The following is a 16,042-nucleotide window of genomic DNA, read 5'->3' on the forward strand; positions in this document are numbered from 1 at the left end:
TGTTGAACAATGGAACTGAATCCAACTTAAAAACCTGGGGAAGGGAAGTTCACTAAGGTTATAAAGAGGGACTGAACACATTATAAATACAATTGTTGCAGTTTTGAATTATATTTTCTTGTGTATTTTATGTACGAGTGTGATGGCCAGATATTCTTTGTTAGCGCGTTTCCTTTAGTTTATGTTAGGCAGGGAAATCCTCGTCAGGGTAGGGATAGGGAGGCGTTTACTGAAACGTATGATTTAATAAAATTGAATATTTTGAGACATCATCTAAAAAGTTGTCCGCCTCACATTTCTAACCCCTCACAATACCCTTTTAGCTATAGCGCATCATATCTTTTCTCATCCCTATCTGGTGGGATGGTCCGATGAGCTGCGGCTTTGGAGATGGAAGTAGCCGCCTGCACCACCAAACTCTCTGGCGTAGGGTGCTAGGAAAGAAAAATCAGGGTCAACAAGGAAGGTCTGTACTTTATTTTTTTTTTTAACCAACTCCTTGTTCACCGCAGGAGTTGTGTCTGGCTTTTGGCAATTTAAAAAAAAATGTTTTTTAGTGCTGTATGGAAAGGCAGCATAGGTTCCTTAGGAGGGTCTCTATCCAGGATGTCTGTAAAGTCATTCTGGGTAATGTCCTTTGCAGGGCTCCCCCAAACTAAGTATTCAATCAATCTGTTCATAATGGTTCTGTATGCCAGACTAACACCAGGTGTGTCGTATACCACCTTAGGGTAAGCATCTAGAACATTGGTTTCCTTCAGGCAGGTAGCTAGGTCCACCAGACGAAATCCTTCTGGAACATTAGGTGTTCCAAAATGTTCTTAACCAAAGGGTATACCGTTGTCTTCATCATCCGCAAAAATTGATCCAAAGGATTTAAAGAAATCCTTCTTTGAAAGAGGTTTAAAACTCGAAGATGGATCCAAGGTGGATAACCTCGACTCCTTCAACAAAGAGGTCAAAGAAACGTTTAGCTTCTATGTCTCTATGGTCTGCAGGGTCAACGCTACTCGAGACAACATCCCCGAAGTCTTTGGGCGCATCAGTCAAAGCCTTTGACAATTCCCTGCAGGTCTTGGAAGACGTGGTGGGTTCGCTAGCCTTCTTCAGCAATTTTGAGGGACCAGGAGGGCCAGCCTTGGAGAAAAGAGTGGGGCCTTGGTGTCTCGGGAGGATAGCCCAGCTGCAACGTGCTCGCCTTGAAAGCAAGACGACACGGAGCAACACAGGTTCGATCTCCGGGTCCGCGCTTAGAAACCTCTGGGTATTAAGCGCGTTATAAATAACCTATCATATATCATATCAAATAAATCCATAATTTTTTGACTGAACCTTTTCCCAGAGCCACCAAGGCAGTTTTATTTGGGAAAACATACCCAATGTTTGTCGGGTGAGGAGTCTGAAGATGAGGAATGGTGGTTTGTTTATTCAACTTCTTTCATGACGAAGAGCGATGGGAATCACTCCTGGATATCGACTGCTCGATATGTTTGGAGCGTTTCTTGGGCTTTTCTGGAGACTTGTCTCGGCTAGAGCTCCTGCCTTTGGAAGATTTTCTCTTCCAAAGAGTGGAAGACAGACTTACAAACTGACCGATCTAGGGCAAATTTCAATCAATCTCTTGAAGCCTGTTTTTGGCATAGATATCTTGAGAATTCAAAAAGAATCACAAAGTTACAATCGCTGAAGCGAGTCGAACCATTCCAAGAGCGTGCTGTGCATGCGGAAAAATAGAACTAGGCAACGGGCGCAGTGCATGCCATTTATACTCTAATCAATGACACATCCGGACACGGGAATGGTAATCGTTGAGGGACATTGACCCGATGCCATACAGCACCTTCTACTGTTGGAAAATGTCTGAAACCACAAAGCAGGATAAGGATAATATCTAAAATTAGTAAACTGTAGGAGAAAACAATCCATTAGAAAACAAAGTTTACAGGAAAGGGGGATGGGCAAAAGAAAAAAACATTGTGCTGAGAGGACACATCAGCGATTGAGCACTGTATGCCAGGTGATGTGTTCTTTGAAGAACCGGGTCTTCGATTCCTTCCTGAACTGCAGGTGAGAATAGGAGAGTGATTGATGGAGATAATGTATTCCTAAAATCATGTGAGCGGGAAAAGGTCAGTACTCTAGTTCCCTTTCATGCCCTTCATGGTATCCAGCCTGGCAATGTTGCTTCTGGTGGTGCGTTTGGCCAACTGAGATGGTGAGTTTTCGTCAGGCTTGAAGGTGCATCAATCAACATGGCTTTGTACGTGATGAGCATATTACTTATCTTTCAGTTATATTCTTTATGATGGATGTTCCTCTCACGGATTCCTCATCTTTGATATCTACCTGCCAGCTGCTCTTCAGAAACGTTTCCTCCACTACGGGGCGCAGTGCGGCTATGCGCCAGCTCCGCCCAACGCCTCCACTTGCCCTGTACGTGACATGACCTTGGGGCTAGTATATATAGAGGTGATGCGCCCATGACCTTAGTTCCATCCCTTTTCTCTAGCACTCTCTTGCTGAGGGACATAGAAACAAGATGTATTAACTATCAACCAAGAGGGGGGAAAACATTATTGAGAGGTTAAGTAATTTGTTATTCCAATGGACGACTCCTTCCTACGGATTCCTCATTTTGGATAGACTGCCAACACGGGAGGTAGACCTGGAGGATGCAGGATAGCAAAGATAACACCTAAACCAGAAAACTCTAGAGGACAGCTCTGCCAAAACCAGCATCCTGACCAAACCTACAATACAAGCAGTAATGCTTAGCAAACGTGTGTAATGAAGCGCATGTAGCCGCTTGGCAAATATCAAGAGGATCTCCACATTGCATAGCCAAGGTGGCGGCCAACCCTCTGGTAGAGTGTGCCCTAAGACCTTGAAGAAACTCCTTGCCAGATAGCTCATAGCATTAAGAGATGCAGAGATGATCCACCTTGATTGCTTGACTGGGTCTGTTTGGTCACAGCCATGCCAGAAGGGGCACCAGCGTAACCAATGAAAAGCTTGTCATCGGTCCTAGCATCCCTCACCCTTGAGACGTAGAACTGAGAACTTGCACCGGGTCCAGCCGATGGAAACGCTCCTCTGCCTTGGAAGTATGAGGCGCAGGAAAAAGACAGGAAGATTGAACTTTTGGGAGAGATCGAAGTCTGAGACCAGCTTCTTGAGGAAGGATGGCATAACTCTCAAAGTCACCTTTTTCTTGGAGAAAACTGAGTAGGGAGGATCAACTGACAATGCCTGGAGCTCTCTCACCAGTGTAGCTGAAGTGATGGCGACCAGGAAAATCACATTAAGGGCCAGTAACCATGATAATGATATGATAGTTTATTTATATAGCGCCTATACACAATGTGTTTCAAAGCGCTTCAAGGCAAGGGAGGGAACAAGGCAAAATACAACTACATTCTTACAGGCCATGAACAGTAAGGATGTGAAATTAACTATCGTACTCGGCCTGATGACATTTCAGATAGTGCAAGTGCTAAGACATAGATAAGGAAGGGAGCGGAAGAGTGGGAAGGAAATGGAAACAGACAGATGAATACCGTACCAGGCATGACGACATTTCTGGTAGAGCCGGAGGAAAACAAAAGGAGAGGGGTGAAGAAAGGGAGGAGAGGAACAAAACAAGCGACTATCGTACTAGGCCTGACAACGTTTCAGATAGTGCTGGAGGGAGGGGGGAACAGTAAGGGGATGGGGGAGCGACAGACGAGGTTGCTATCATACTAGGTCCAGGGACAATTCTGATATAGTAAGTGCATAGAAGAAAGTAAGGGGAGGAGGGGAGGAGATAGGAAAAGGGAGAGGGGAGGGGAGGACAGAACAGAGAGTAAGCAGTCAAAAAGAGTGGAGAAGCAAGAGGGGAGAGCGAATACAATAGCAGAAGTCAGTAGTAACACAATGTTGCAAGTCTGGATACAAGATGAAGATGGGAACAGTACAAGATGCAAAGGAAGTCCAGCATGAGAGTTGAGAAAGGGTGACGCACCGTGAATCAATGAAGTCCATAAAAGTAAAATCTAGCATTGGCCACAAGACGGTGATGGTGAAACCAGAATGTATCAGGACAGCCTCCTGTGTCCAGGAAGGGGGGGCACAAGGGAACAAAACGGGGGGACCAGAGATGGGGGGGGGGGTGGCCTGTGGGGACAGAGGGTGTAAACACATGTTGGTGCATGCTTACCTGCTGTCTTAGCAGGGGGTCGGACCCTGTTCCTGAAGAAGGGAACAGCATGATTCAGGGCCACCAGAGCCAACCATAATGAACTGGAATGAAAGGGCCTCAAATGGAATGTCCAACATAAATGTCAACACTACATTTAAATCCCACACTGAAACAATAAACAGGCGTAGAGGAAACATTAGAAAAAACCATCAGCAATTGCACAACCATGGGGATCATGGGAAAAAAAAGCTCTGGTTCAGGGTTCTTGAAGACAGAAGTGGCCACAAGATACCCCTTTACAGTACCAACCTGTAGGTCCCTCCGGTTCAAGGACAGTAGAAAATCCAAAACACAGAATGCGAAGCAAGTAAAAAGGATCCAGATCCTTTTCTCAGCACCAAGTCAAAAACGTACACTACCTGCATTCATAGATGATCTGGTAGCGGGTCTCCTAGCAGAGGAGCATGTCCATAACATCCTCTGACAAATTCATCTCCTTACAGCTCAACCTTTCAGCAGCCAGGCATAAAGGTTCAGACTGCGGAGATTTGTGTGCAGGACCCGCCCCACCAAGTGGGAGAGGAGGTCCATCCTCTGTGGTAGGTACAGGGAGGATTCTCCGGGCCCAATCCAGAGCGATCAAGATCATCGTTCACCCGAGCAGCCATAACCACTTGAGAACCATCAGTTTGACATGGATTGGTGCGAAAACAAAGAGCAAGTCAAAGTCCCATTTGACTGTCAAGGCGTCCCCAGAGCACCCCAATGAGGGAATTCCCTGGAACAGAAAAACTTGCACTTCCTGTTTCCACAGGAAGCAAAGAGAGCCATTGGAGGAGTACCCCAAAAGGGAGAAAATCTCCTCCAGAACCTCTTGGCAGAGCTCCCACTAATGGGAGGTCAAAAACCGTATGCTCAGTGCATCCGCCAGCACATTCTCAGTGCCGGCCACGTGGGCCACAGACAGAGACACGCTCTTATCCAGAGTATAGAACCACAATCGCATTGCTTCTCTGCATATAGGCAAGGAGCCCACACCACCCCGCTTGTTTGGGTAATGCATGGTTACAGTTTTGTCCGTCAGAACCAACACAGTCTTGCCTTTCACGGAGAGGAGAAAAGCAACTATGGTCAGCTTGATCGCTTTCAGCTCCAACAAATTGATGTATTCCCAGTCCTCCAATGGGGACCACAGGCTGCTCACAAGGTCTTGTATGTGAGAGCCCCAGCCTTTTAGGCATGCATAAGTGACCAGATTCACTTGTGGCCAAGGTTGACGAAACAATGACCCTTTCAGGAGGTTATCCTTCAAGGAATACCTTTGCAGGTCTCTGGACACTCCCTGTAAGACTTGGAAAAGGTCTGATGTTCTTCGCTGAAACTGCGACTATTGTGAACTCTGAAGCCACTGAAACAACTTTGAGCATAGCCAGGCATCTGGCATCACAAGGATGCAGTAGGGCATAAGACCGAGCAAGTGCAGAAAACTAGGACTCTTGCCTGTGGCTGGAAAATGTAGACCATTTTGTAGATATTCGCCACTCTGTCCTCGGTTGGGAAGCCATGGAGTGTCCAAGACCCCCGCAATATATCAGAGGGACTGAGACGACAAAACCTGAATCTTTCTGAAGTTCTGGGAGAAGCAACAGGCTGCACAGCGAGTACAGGTGTGCTGATGCCATCACTGGAAGCGGGCTCCACGAGCCAGTCGTCCATGTAGGGAAAAACATCAATGCCTTTCCTTCTGGGGTGGGCCGCCACCACTGCTAGCAGTTTGGTTAAGACCTGGGTGCCAAAGAAATTCTGAATGGTAGGACCCTGATGTGGTAGGGACCGTTCACCATTTTAAATCTAATGTGCTTCCTGGGGATTCAGGGAGACTAGCCAATTGATCAGAAGGATCTGGGCCAGAGTGACCATGTTGAACTTGTCCTTGTGGAAGTACAAGCTCAGAAGCTGCAGGCGCAGCATCCTGAGAACCAGCAGTATGACCGGGATCGGTGCGAACGCAAAGAGGAAGTCAAAGTCCCATTTGACGGTCAAGGTGTCCACCAGAGCTCCCGGACGAGGGAATTCCCTGGAGCAGAACCACTTGCACTTCCTGTTCCCACTGGACCTCTGTCGTCCTTTGGCACCCGAAAATATGTTGAATACCAACCCCTAGCTCGTTCTGTGCAGGGTACCGGTTCTATGGTCTCCTTTTGCCAGAAGCAGACAAATCTCCAGCAGTAGAGATAATCTTCCTCCCACTGGCGACTGATGACAGAAGCCCACTTCAGAGAGGCTTTGCAACAGGGCCAGCGGAGGGCACACCCCGCCCATACCTCATTAAGGACGACACTGCCCAGCCCAAGGAGGAGGGCCTCCACCTGCAGGGTTTGCCGGCTGCTGTTGCTGGACTGCTTTTTCCAGTGTCTTACGAATTGCTTTGTAGGCTTGAAACTTCTTTAAGGACTCATTGCCTGTGGTGCCCAATTAGTCCATGTCATCAAATGGCATGTCCAGAGGTTTCTCTTGAATGTCTGGAGCAAAAGCAGACATCCTGAGCCAAGAGAATCTTTGCAAGACTGTGCTGCTGGCCATTGTTCTCGCCACACAGTCTGCAGCAACCAGAGTGGACCGTACGATCTGTCGCAAGGCTTCCTTGCCTTCCCTTATCAGAGTCTCAAACCCTTCACACATTTCACCTTCAAGGATGTACTCTGATGTCTCCATAATAACTGACCAGCGTCCAAAGTAGAATTTGGCCAGATCATGTGGGAAAAAGGGGTAAGGTGCGTGTTGAACAGCCACGGCGATAGGATGGAGCCCTGATGAACACCGCAGGTAGAGAGTGAGATGGAAGAGAGGAGAGGGCCCAGTGCGCACCTGGGAAGAACAGTTAGATAGGAAGGTCAGCCACTCCAGTGTCCGGTCCATGATGCCATGGGTATCACAGAGCCATTTTATGAGGATGGAATGACGGACCGTGTCCAAGGCAGAGGAAAGATCAAGGAGAATGAGAACAGCAGGAGAGTTGAAATCAAGGTTAGAGAGCAGATCTTCACAGGTGTTTAGGAGAGCAGTTTCCGTGCATCTGGATATCTAAAGCCAGATTGGTGGTTATGGAAACAACCAACACATTCGGTGTGGTGGATCATTTGGGAGATTACCAATTTCTCCAGGAGTTTGCCCAGGAAGGAGGTGGTGGCGATAGGACAATAGCTGGCAGGGCAGGAGGGGTCAGAGTATGGCTTTTTTAGGAGAGGGTGCACAAGGGAGTGCTGGAGGAGTAGAGGAAAGGAGCAAATGAGTGGTTACAGAAATCGGCTAAGTCAGGAGAGACCCTTTCTCTCCAAGGAGAGTCGTGCAATCATAGCAAGGGCTATCACTGGAATTAAAATAGACTACTGCGGTAGCCTGCTCTATGGAACATTTGAGGGCAATCTTGCTAAACTGCAGGTGATACAGAACAGTGCTGTGCAAATTGTTGAACGATGGGAAGAGGAGATCATGTCTTTCAGGCTGCAGGCATTACACTGGTTGCCTGTGGAATCCTGGATAACCTTTTGGCTTCTCATCATCACTCATAAATGTCTATTTGGTGTCAGCACACCCAAGTATCTGAAAGAATGTCCTGGTTACCTGTTCAGAGAACTTTGAGGTGCAATGCTAATTTGCTGACCGTTCCAAGAATGAACCTGGTGTCAGGTGGTCAGTGTGCGTTTGATTATGCTGATCCCAAGCTATGGAATGCCATGTCACCTGAGCTGCGGGGTTGTCGTCTTTTGGAATCTTTTAAACAAGCCTTGACAATGCATGCTTTTAATTGATTAGCTTGAGCGTTTTACCTTTGTTCTTATGCGGGTTGTTTTTGGTCCGGATTATGGGCATACCCTTGCCTTTTCTTTTCATATGTGTGCCTATGTTCTTGTTTTGCGAGTGCCCCAATGCCTCCAGGCTTGCTTCTGGCTCACTATAAATAAAAGTGGCCTCTGGCTTACCAAGGTAGCAGCTGGAAGCATATCGACTTCTGGCAAGCTGTCCAGGCCTCTTGCAAGTTGGCCGCAAGATACACCAGGTAGCCTTAATTCCTCATAAAACTCCCTGACCTCGCTTGGATGGTGGGTTCCAGTCCGAAAGGGACTGGATCCCCTTTCTCATCATAAAGGTCCTTCAGATGGGATATGCATGCTCTTCTGGAATTACGGTGAATTCCATTGTGACTCTAGAGGCACCGTGAGAGAGGGAGCCGAGGTAAGAGGTCCGAAGATTGAACATTGTGACCCTTATGATGGTACCATCTACTTACGGAGACCCTGCAGGCTTGTTGAGCGCAGTGGAATTCTTAGGCCTGGATGAAGCCGTTGGTGCCGGGGTCGTGACCAACAACACCGAAACTGCCGGGGCCTGGGCGAAGATGACGAGCATCTTCTGCCTGAAGGCCTCCCATTCTTCTGTAAATACCAGTAAGAGTATTGCCACCCATCAGGATTCAAGCCAAATAGCACAAGCAAGGCTGTCGCCACAACTTCATGGGTACAACTTACCAAATACTTGTGCATTGACCAGGTGGAGTGGAAGAGTAACTGTGCCTGCGACAAAGCACTTCAGCTAAGTACTTGTCTCTACAGAAACTGGGCTTTGCACTCAGAAAATCAAATCTAAGTCCAAAACGAAAGTGCTTTGTACCACAGTATAAAAAGAGGATGGCCTTCAGATGTTCCGATCCCCTAACTGCATCTTACGCCAAAATCACGCAGCACATTCTGCCTGGGTGCACATTTGCAGAAATGCACTTCTTATTGCAGGCGCCCAGTTTCTTACAGCCATCTGGCTCAGCCGAACATCAAAACAATTTTTTATGAGTTGGTACCACAGTTCAAAATGTTGGCGAAACACTGGCCGCCACCATTCCCCCACACACACACTTAATAGATATTATGGGGTTGATCCACATATTAACAATTAAATGAGTCTTCAAACATGTATCATAGCTGTAAGTGTAAAAGGAGGCTTGCTAGAAATGTTAACTAAAGTCCAAATCAACACATTTTTTCATTTTCACAGTCTCATAATGTGCGACTGTGCTGGCAACTTATGCAAATGGTCTGAAAAAGGTGTATCATTTTATAATACGATAAGAGTATTCCTGTGACTGAAAGTATTAAATCTCAGTTTTGTTTTGCGCTCGCCCCCAAATACCAAACGCTAAAAACAAATTGGAAGGTTCAGTGGCAAAATTGAGTCCAAGGACAAAAGAACATACCTGGGTGGGTGTGATGTGGCTGATATCTTCTGAAGCCAGCTGTTTCAGGAGTGTTGTTTTCCCAGCATTATCTAATCCCAGGAGAAGGATTCTCACCTCCTGGTCTGGAGCGCTTTTCAATTTTCGCAGGATTGATAGCAAACCCTAAACAAACAGAAATACAAGCTTTGAAAGTATGTGTTTTCTAGCCCATTTTTCTTTTTACCAGCAATCGTCAGCTTTGCCCTTCTCAGTTTTAACGCTGAACTAAAGTTAAAGATGGCAACTGTGCCAATTGTTATTCTTTTGTTCTGGTCGGAGCAGACAGTAATTTAGCAAGCCATCAACTGCACAACAAAGCACCTTTATAAGATACATGTACAACAAAAGTAGAGTGTCTTTGTTGTTAAAGTCGCCGTGCACATATTACAACGTGTATCAGCAAATTTCATAAGCAGGCAGTTTAAACTTGGGGAGTGAATACCCAGTGTCCCTATTCATAACAGGTTCACTGTATAGGAGGGATCATGCACTTGAATGTTGTAATATTTTTTTAGAATGGAGCCCATATTAACAGATGCAGTCAAATGGTAGCTTACTCGAAAAAGCAGGTTGGTATAAGAACTGCTACGGTGTTTAAAACCAACGGTAACTTAACTATTCGGCTTGCACATCTCTGAATACAAAGGACCCAGGATGATCACAAACAGGAAACTCTTGCATGGGTGGGTTTTAAGAGCTTGTCCAACTTATCGTTGGTAATTAGCAACAAAGAGAACCCAGTAAGCCCTGGAACTACTGAACATTGTAACCTACAGTGGTATGGAATTAAAACTGACGAAGACATGGAAACTGTCAAAACGGATCAAATACAAAATATCATCAAAAGCAATCAGCGAGGAGAAAACAGTTTGCAGATTTTAAAAAATGTACATTGTAAAATAGTTATTAAACCCATTATGATTTTTTCAAACCTTGTATTTTAAGAGATAAATAAATTTGACCTTCAAAAAAAAAAAAATAATAATAATAATAAGATCACAAAATGACTTTTATGCCTTTTAGGGCAGCAGCATGTTTCTGGTGCACTTCCATTAGGCAGCATGTGTAGAGAGCAATCAGATGCAGCACGGACCACCAAGGTTTCTGCTAGCAGGTAGAAAACAGAGTATGGAAAGTAGAGCTGAGAGACGAGGTGCCGATGGCAAAACCCCTTTGGAAAACGCTCCGTGAATAAGGGCCACAGGGAGAAAATAAAAAAAAGTTAAATGTTGATTCCTGGAGTAAATTTTCCACCGTGAAAATAAAATGGTAAAAATCCTCCGATTCTTCCTTTCTCCCAGTTCTTAAAAGTAATATTACAGTCGCAATAAAGTGCTCTATTGTGTGCTAGGCGACCGCTGCCCGAGTTAGTGACCGTGCAAAGGTCACATAGCACACAATAAGGGCTCCAAAAAAGGGGAAGCTTTAAATGCAGCCTTAACAAGCGGTTAGAACCCCTATTCCAAGACTGCCGATTGGCTGGGGAATTGGAAAGAGACGAACAAAGGAGGAATACAGAATGCAGCCTTCTACTGTGGTTGGTGCCTGCCCTCTGCAATTAGTTTGGCAAAAGAGGAAAATATGCTCCAATATGAAATGCTCAGCCTGCAAGGACCAATGGAGACTTGCTAAGGCCTCACATTTCTTCACGTAAATCCATCATTACTCAACTGCCTAAGGAGCATCTTCAATGGTTAGACAGTCTAGATTTGACACCTCTCTTGCGCCCCACCCCAAAACTGACTAAATACAATCCAATCACTTTTCTCAGAGAACATCAATAACAAATTTGGCAGACGTAAAAGTCCCTAACCATGCCAAATCCACATTCACTACGCAGCAAAGATCTGTCTCGAAATCAGGCTTTTTCCTCCATTCATCTGATGTTTTCTCTCTATAGAGTCAATCATTTTAACAGATGGTCCCATTCTGGCTTCAGGATTGAAGTCTATTTCCACAGCCATTCTTCCTCTACTGAAGTCATTCTCTTCCTAAAAACCCTCCCTCGAACTTGACTTTCTGAATAATTCCCACATAAATCTACAGTCTGTAGTTCACAGCAAATGCTTCAAAAAAAGTATATTTGTTCATTACTCTGCACCAGCACGTTGCTCAACACTCTCTCCAGCCTTACTAATCCTTTCTTGATGACCGTGACACAGTCAGTGACTCTTCAGGTACTTAAGACTGCAATGGCAATATTGATGTGATTGGGGGAAAGGAGGTAGTTTGTCTCCTGACCCTATGGTCAGCATTTAACACAGGGTTCTTCTCTCCACTGCCAAATGCATGAGGAATCGCCGGTAGCATCATGGGCTGGTTCTAATCATTCCTGATGTGTAGTTCACAGTGGGTGTCAACCAGATTAGGCCTCATCCCCCATGCCGTGCGGTGTGTATCTTATCCCTTACACTTCAACATCTACACAGAGCAATTGGGGCATCTGTTCTTTATCCACAAGTATGCAGACTAAACCCAGCAATACGCGAGGATGTTATTGCCAGCCAGCATACTTCAGCTAAGGGGCTGCTATAGGACTGGATGCCATTGCACTTCCTCAAACTCAGCCCACAAATAATTGGATCCTTGCTATACCATCTCTCCCTCTCTCTCTCTCTCCCTCCCTCCATCTCTTAATTATTTGATAGCTAAACTCTGATCAGCCCAACCCTAGTTCCTGAGGTTTATTCTTCATTTGGCCTGAAATCTTAAAGTCCATGTTGCCAAAGTCACGCACTTTTGCCTGGAAAAGGAATAGCATAGGATCCCACACCAGAACGGTTCCCTGCAGGAGGGACATGTGAGATGGCCCTTAGTGCGGACAATGAAACAAAGAGCAAGGCACAGAGTACAGCCACAGCTTCCGACAGTGAACCAGAATCCCTGAGTTCTTATGGTAATGTAATTTTGCAAGTGATGTCACAAGTGCTTCAAATGATTCAGAGAGCCGTTAACGGAAATGTGAGTTCAAGGGAGAGCAGCACAAAGCTAGGAAAGCGAGGTAAGACTTACACCTAGAGTCAAGATAGCCATCAGGCTTGGAAGCCAGGGGCACAGATGAAGACCGAAAAAGCCAGAAGCCTTGGGAGTTCAGGGTTAGCTTGGCAGGTTGTCCAAGCTTATGAAGCTATCCTGGGAGATGGAAATCTTGTAAATATTGAAGGGACTGCTTAATAGTGGGAAAGGCACTATATCCCCATGATAATTTGAAGGGCACAATATCCTTTAACATTGCTCCATTGTGTACCTGTGTTATTGTATACCTCTCTAAAGCGCTCGGTTGATTCTCAAAGCTAGATCTGCGCTCAATAAATACCATAATAATAATAAAAACGAGTAGGAACAGTATGCTTTGCGAGTGAAAAGGGCATGATATCCCCCCAAGAGTGAACTTATATCCCTGGAACTGGAAGAAGTGGACCAGACACTATTCTCCTGGCTGGATTACAAATAGCAAATTGGGCACTATGAAGCGAAACTGTGGCAAAGAAGATGCAAAAGGCCTGCGACTAGAATACTGAGAAATAATCAACCTGGTGCTATAAACCCGAGACTCGAGAACCTAAAGGGAGACCAGCATCCGCATTAGAGAGGGAATCATTGCTCTTTATAGATTGGACCCCCATCCACTTGTGCTTAGATAGTTGCAGGGCAGAAATATCTTTATTAATTGTAGACAAATCCCCAGTGCCCAAGGCCGGCTTATACCAACCATCGCCTGCTTACTAGTAAACCAGGATTAAAACCTTACTTATGTGCCAGTTATTTTATCAGTCGGCCACAGATCTCTACTGCACCAAGAAAACCCAAAAAGGATAAAAGGTAAAGGAGGAAGACTCTTTAAACTGTATTCATATAAGAAATAATGACTCCAGCGGTCAGATGCACTGCATTGTAGTAGTGTCTAAAGATGACACATAGATGGAGACATTATTTGCTTATAAATATAATGAAGATATATACTGCATTTTCATTCTGGGGTCACATGATGCATCACAGAATGCAATTGCAGACTCCTCAAGAAAGCAGCTTCAAGGCAAAGCTGTGTTCCATGCCTTACACTGGCCAACAGACACAGACATTTTGAAAGGAAACGCAGGGCAGATTATCCCCTCCCAGGAATCAGCCCATAGTGCAAACACGTGCAGAGCGCCATAGAAGAGGTTCTCAAACACTGCAGCTTCAATCCACGTATGTCAAGATTCTTGTCACAAGTCCAGTTACCTTATTTGGCAAAAACCATGAAATGTAATTATGTTATTTATACACATTTTTCATATGCGTGTTGATGAAATATATAGTTTACATCATAAGCAGTTGTCCGCAGCCATCGTACATCAGCAATAAAATGATAACCACTGCAGAAGGAGGGGAGCAGACTACTGCTGTGACGCCATTGACATCTTAACAGCATAACCACGCTAGCAAAATGACTGACTTACATTGATAAAACAAACAAAAAATCTAGGCCATTTCAGTGATGAAAAGCTAAGTAAAAAAGCTAATCGCAAGTCACTGCCTAAATATTTTTCAGGGTGCTCCGTTCCGACACCACTGTATTAATGCAACTAAACACGAATATCGGTTGTAATGGAGGCTTCATAGCATAATGGAGACACCTTTCGAGGGACAATGTCGCGCAGATGGAAATTCTATTGGTAGAGCAAATACAAAGCACACGGCAATACGATTAGGGGAGGCTACTCATCTCCCAAAGCTCATCCTGCCAGTCTTCCTGCATTAAAACTTCAGGGATTTAGATCGTTTTTTGCTAAAGGACGTTTTTAGGGTTTTAATCGCCCTGTGAAGATTGACAAGTATTACAGACATATATACAAGTAACCCATGGGGGGGTTTGGGGGGGGGGGGGGGGAAGAGTACAGCTGTTCGCCATTCACATATTCATGAAGACATACTTATATCTTTAACAAATTAACAGTATTCTAGAGAGCATTAATGGAAGAAAGATTTAATACTTTTTTCTACAGGTGATTTTCTCCAAGCTATTCCAGATCCCTGGATTAGTCCAATGTATTTATAGAAACAGCTCTCTTCAGACCGAGCTATAAAGGGTAAGCTGATTTAGAAGCACAGATGAACGGCCGACCCAGTGCTCATTTATGTCCGTCTCTGGTTCTGTGTTTTATTCTGTATAGATAAAAGCTTTTAGGATAGATTTACATCAGAATACATGACCAATAAGTCAGAACTTATTAGAGTGTGATTTACCTTAACATCTCTTATTATGCCCCTTTAATGTGAAACCTGCGGCCTCATCTTACCTTTCATTAATATACATTCTTAGCTACAAACACAACAAACTAAAGACCTTGGGATTTATATGGTGTGGCTGTAGAAAACATGGTTTTGGTCGTCAACTGCAGCCTCAAAACCGCCATTAAAGCCATCAAATGCCTGGCATAGTCACCATAAGGTGCGGTGTAATCCAAACATATATGCTCCTTTAATTTCCCCCTTAACGTGGTATACGAAACTTCTAAATAAATATATGTATAGTCATGCAAGGAATCCTAGTGTTGTGGGTAACAAGAATGCCTCGTCTCAAAGTCTATTGATGCATATTTGCCTGACAGTATCTGGACTATAACCTACCTTGAAACTCACGTTCTAAAATCTGCTTTCAAGTCTTCTTTTCTCATTAATAAATATATTTTACCCCAACAATCCAGAGGCGGACAAAAACATCTTCCCACTGACAAGCTAACGAATTGCATGTTTGTTTCATGATCTGGCTAGTATTGTGTTTTAAGTTTATTTATGTTTACAATGCCAAAGAGTGGCTTGAAGCAACCCCAAGGAAACTGCAACTTGGTGCAAAAAGGAGCTATGGAAAGAGGAAACAATGAGTAGCGAGGATAAGAGCAAGGAGCACAGAGCCAAAAGTAGAATTCATAGGGCCCTGTGGTTGATGGGAAGCGGTAAAGTGGTGCAGTGAACATAATAGAGATAAATGATCACCAAAACCTTCTTCACAACGATTTACAAGATGTACAACCATACACATGCCAGCACCCTGATCCTAGGAACCATTTGGAAAGGGTTCTGTGGAATTTCCATTGTGACACACTGTCTTCAAGTAAACAAAACATAAAACGTGAAACAGCAGGTGCTGGTTATGGCAGGGCTGGGATATATAATGTCAGCTTCCAGTTGGAATTTTCATTGAGGAGCCATAGTTGAAGGGATGTTAGGTATGCAGCACAAAAGCAGAGATATTTGGCAGTTATGGTCACCAAAGTAACCATAGCTGCCAAGGAAACCAAGGTTACCAATGTAACCAGAACTCTACTATCACCATGCACTGTTCAAGATAAAGCAGTACATCTTCATTCTACTCCTTACCTTGTAGTCAAATTGTTACTCACGGCAGGGGTGGGGGGCATCCCTGCCTAGTAATACCCAGAGTAAAGAAATCGTCTGCTTTCAAGCAAGTCTTCTCTTTCACCATTCTCGTGTCTAGAATAATCTACCTTCATTGACTTTCTGAATGCTTTATTGAAAAAATTGTAACACCGACTGCACTATATCTACTCAAGCGGAAAGTCTTGATTTATATGCAGTATTTATGATGG

The 16,042-nt window shown here is 44.7% G+C and overlaps 1 protein-coding gene across 2 annotated transcripts in view; it reads right to left on the minus strand.

Annotated features, from left to right (window-relative positions):
- Positions 1-16,042, minus strand: part of ARL3 (ARF like GTPase 3) — a 444,006-nt gene that overhangs the window by 329,142 nt on the left and 98,822 nt on the right. For both annotated transcript variants that reach the window (XM_069611682.1, XM_069611681.1), the window contains one exon: positions 9,429-9,572. In XM_069611682.1, the coding sequence (XP_069467783.1) occupies positions 9,429-9,572 (144 nt within the window). The remainder of the gene's footprint in view (positions 1-9,428; positions 9,573-16,042) is intronic.

Source organism: Ambystoma mexicanum, chromosome 8 (assembly GCF_040938575.1).
Source record: "Ambystoma mexicanum isolate Mex_15411 chromosome 8, UKY_AmexF1_1, whole genome shotgun sequence".
NCBI classification, from domain to species: Eukaryota; Metazoa; Chordata; class Amphibia; order Caudata; family Ambystomatidae; genus Ambystoma; species Ambystoma mexicanum.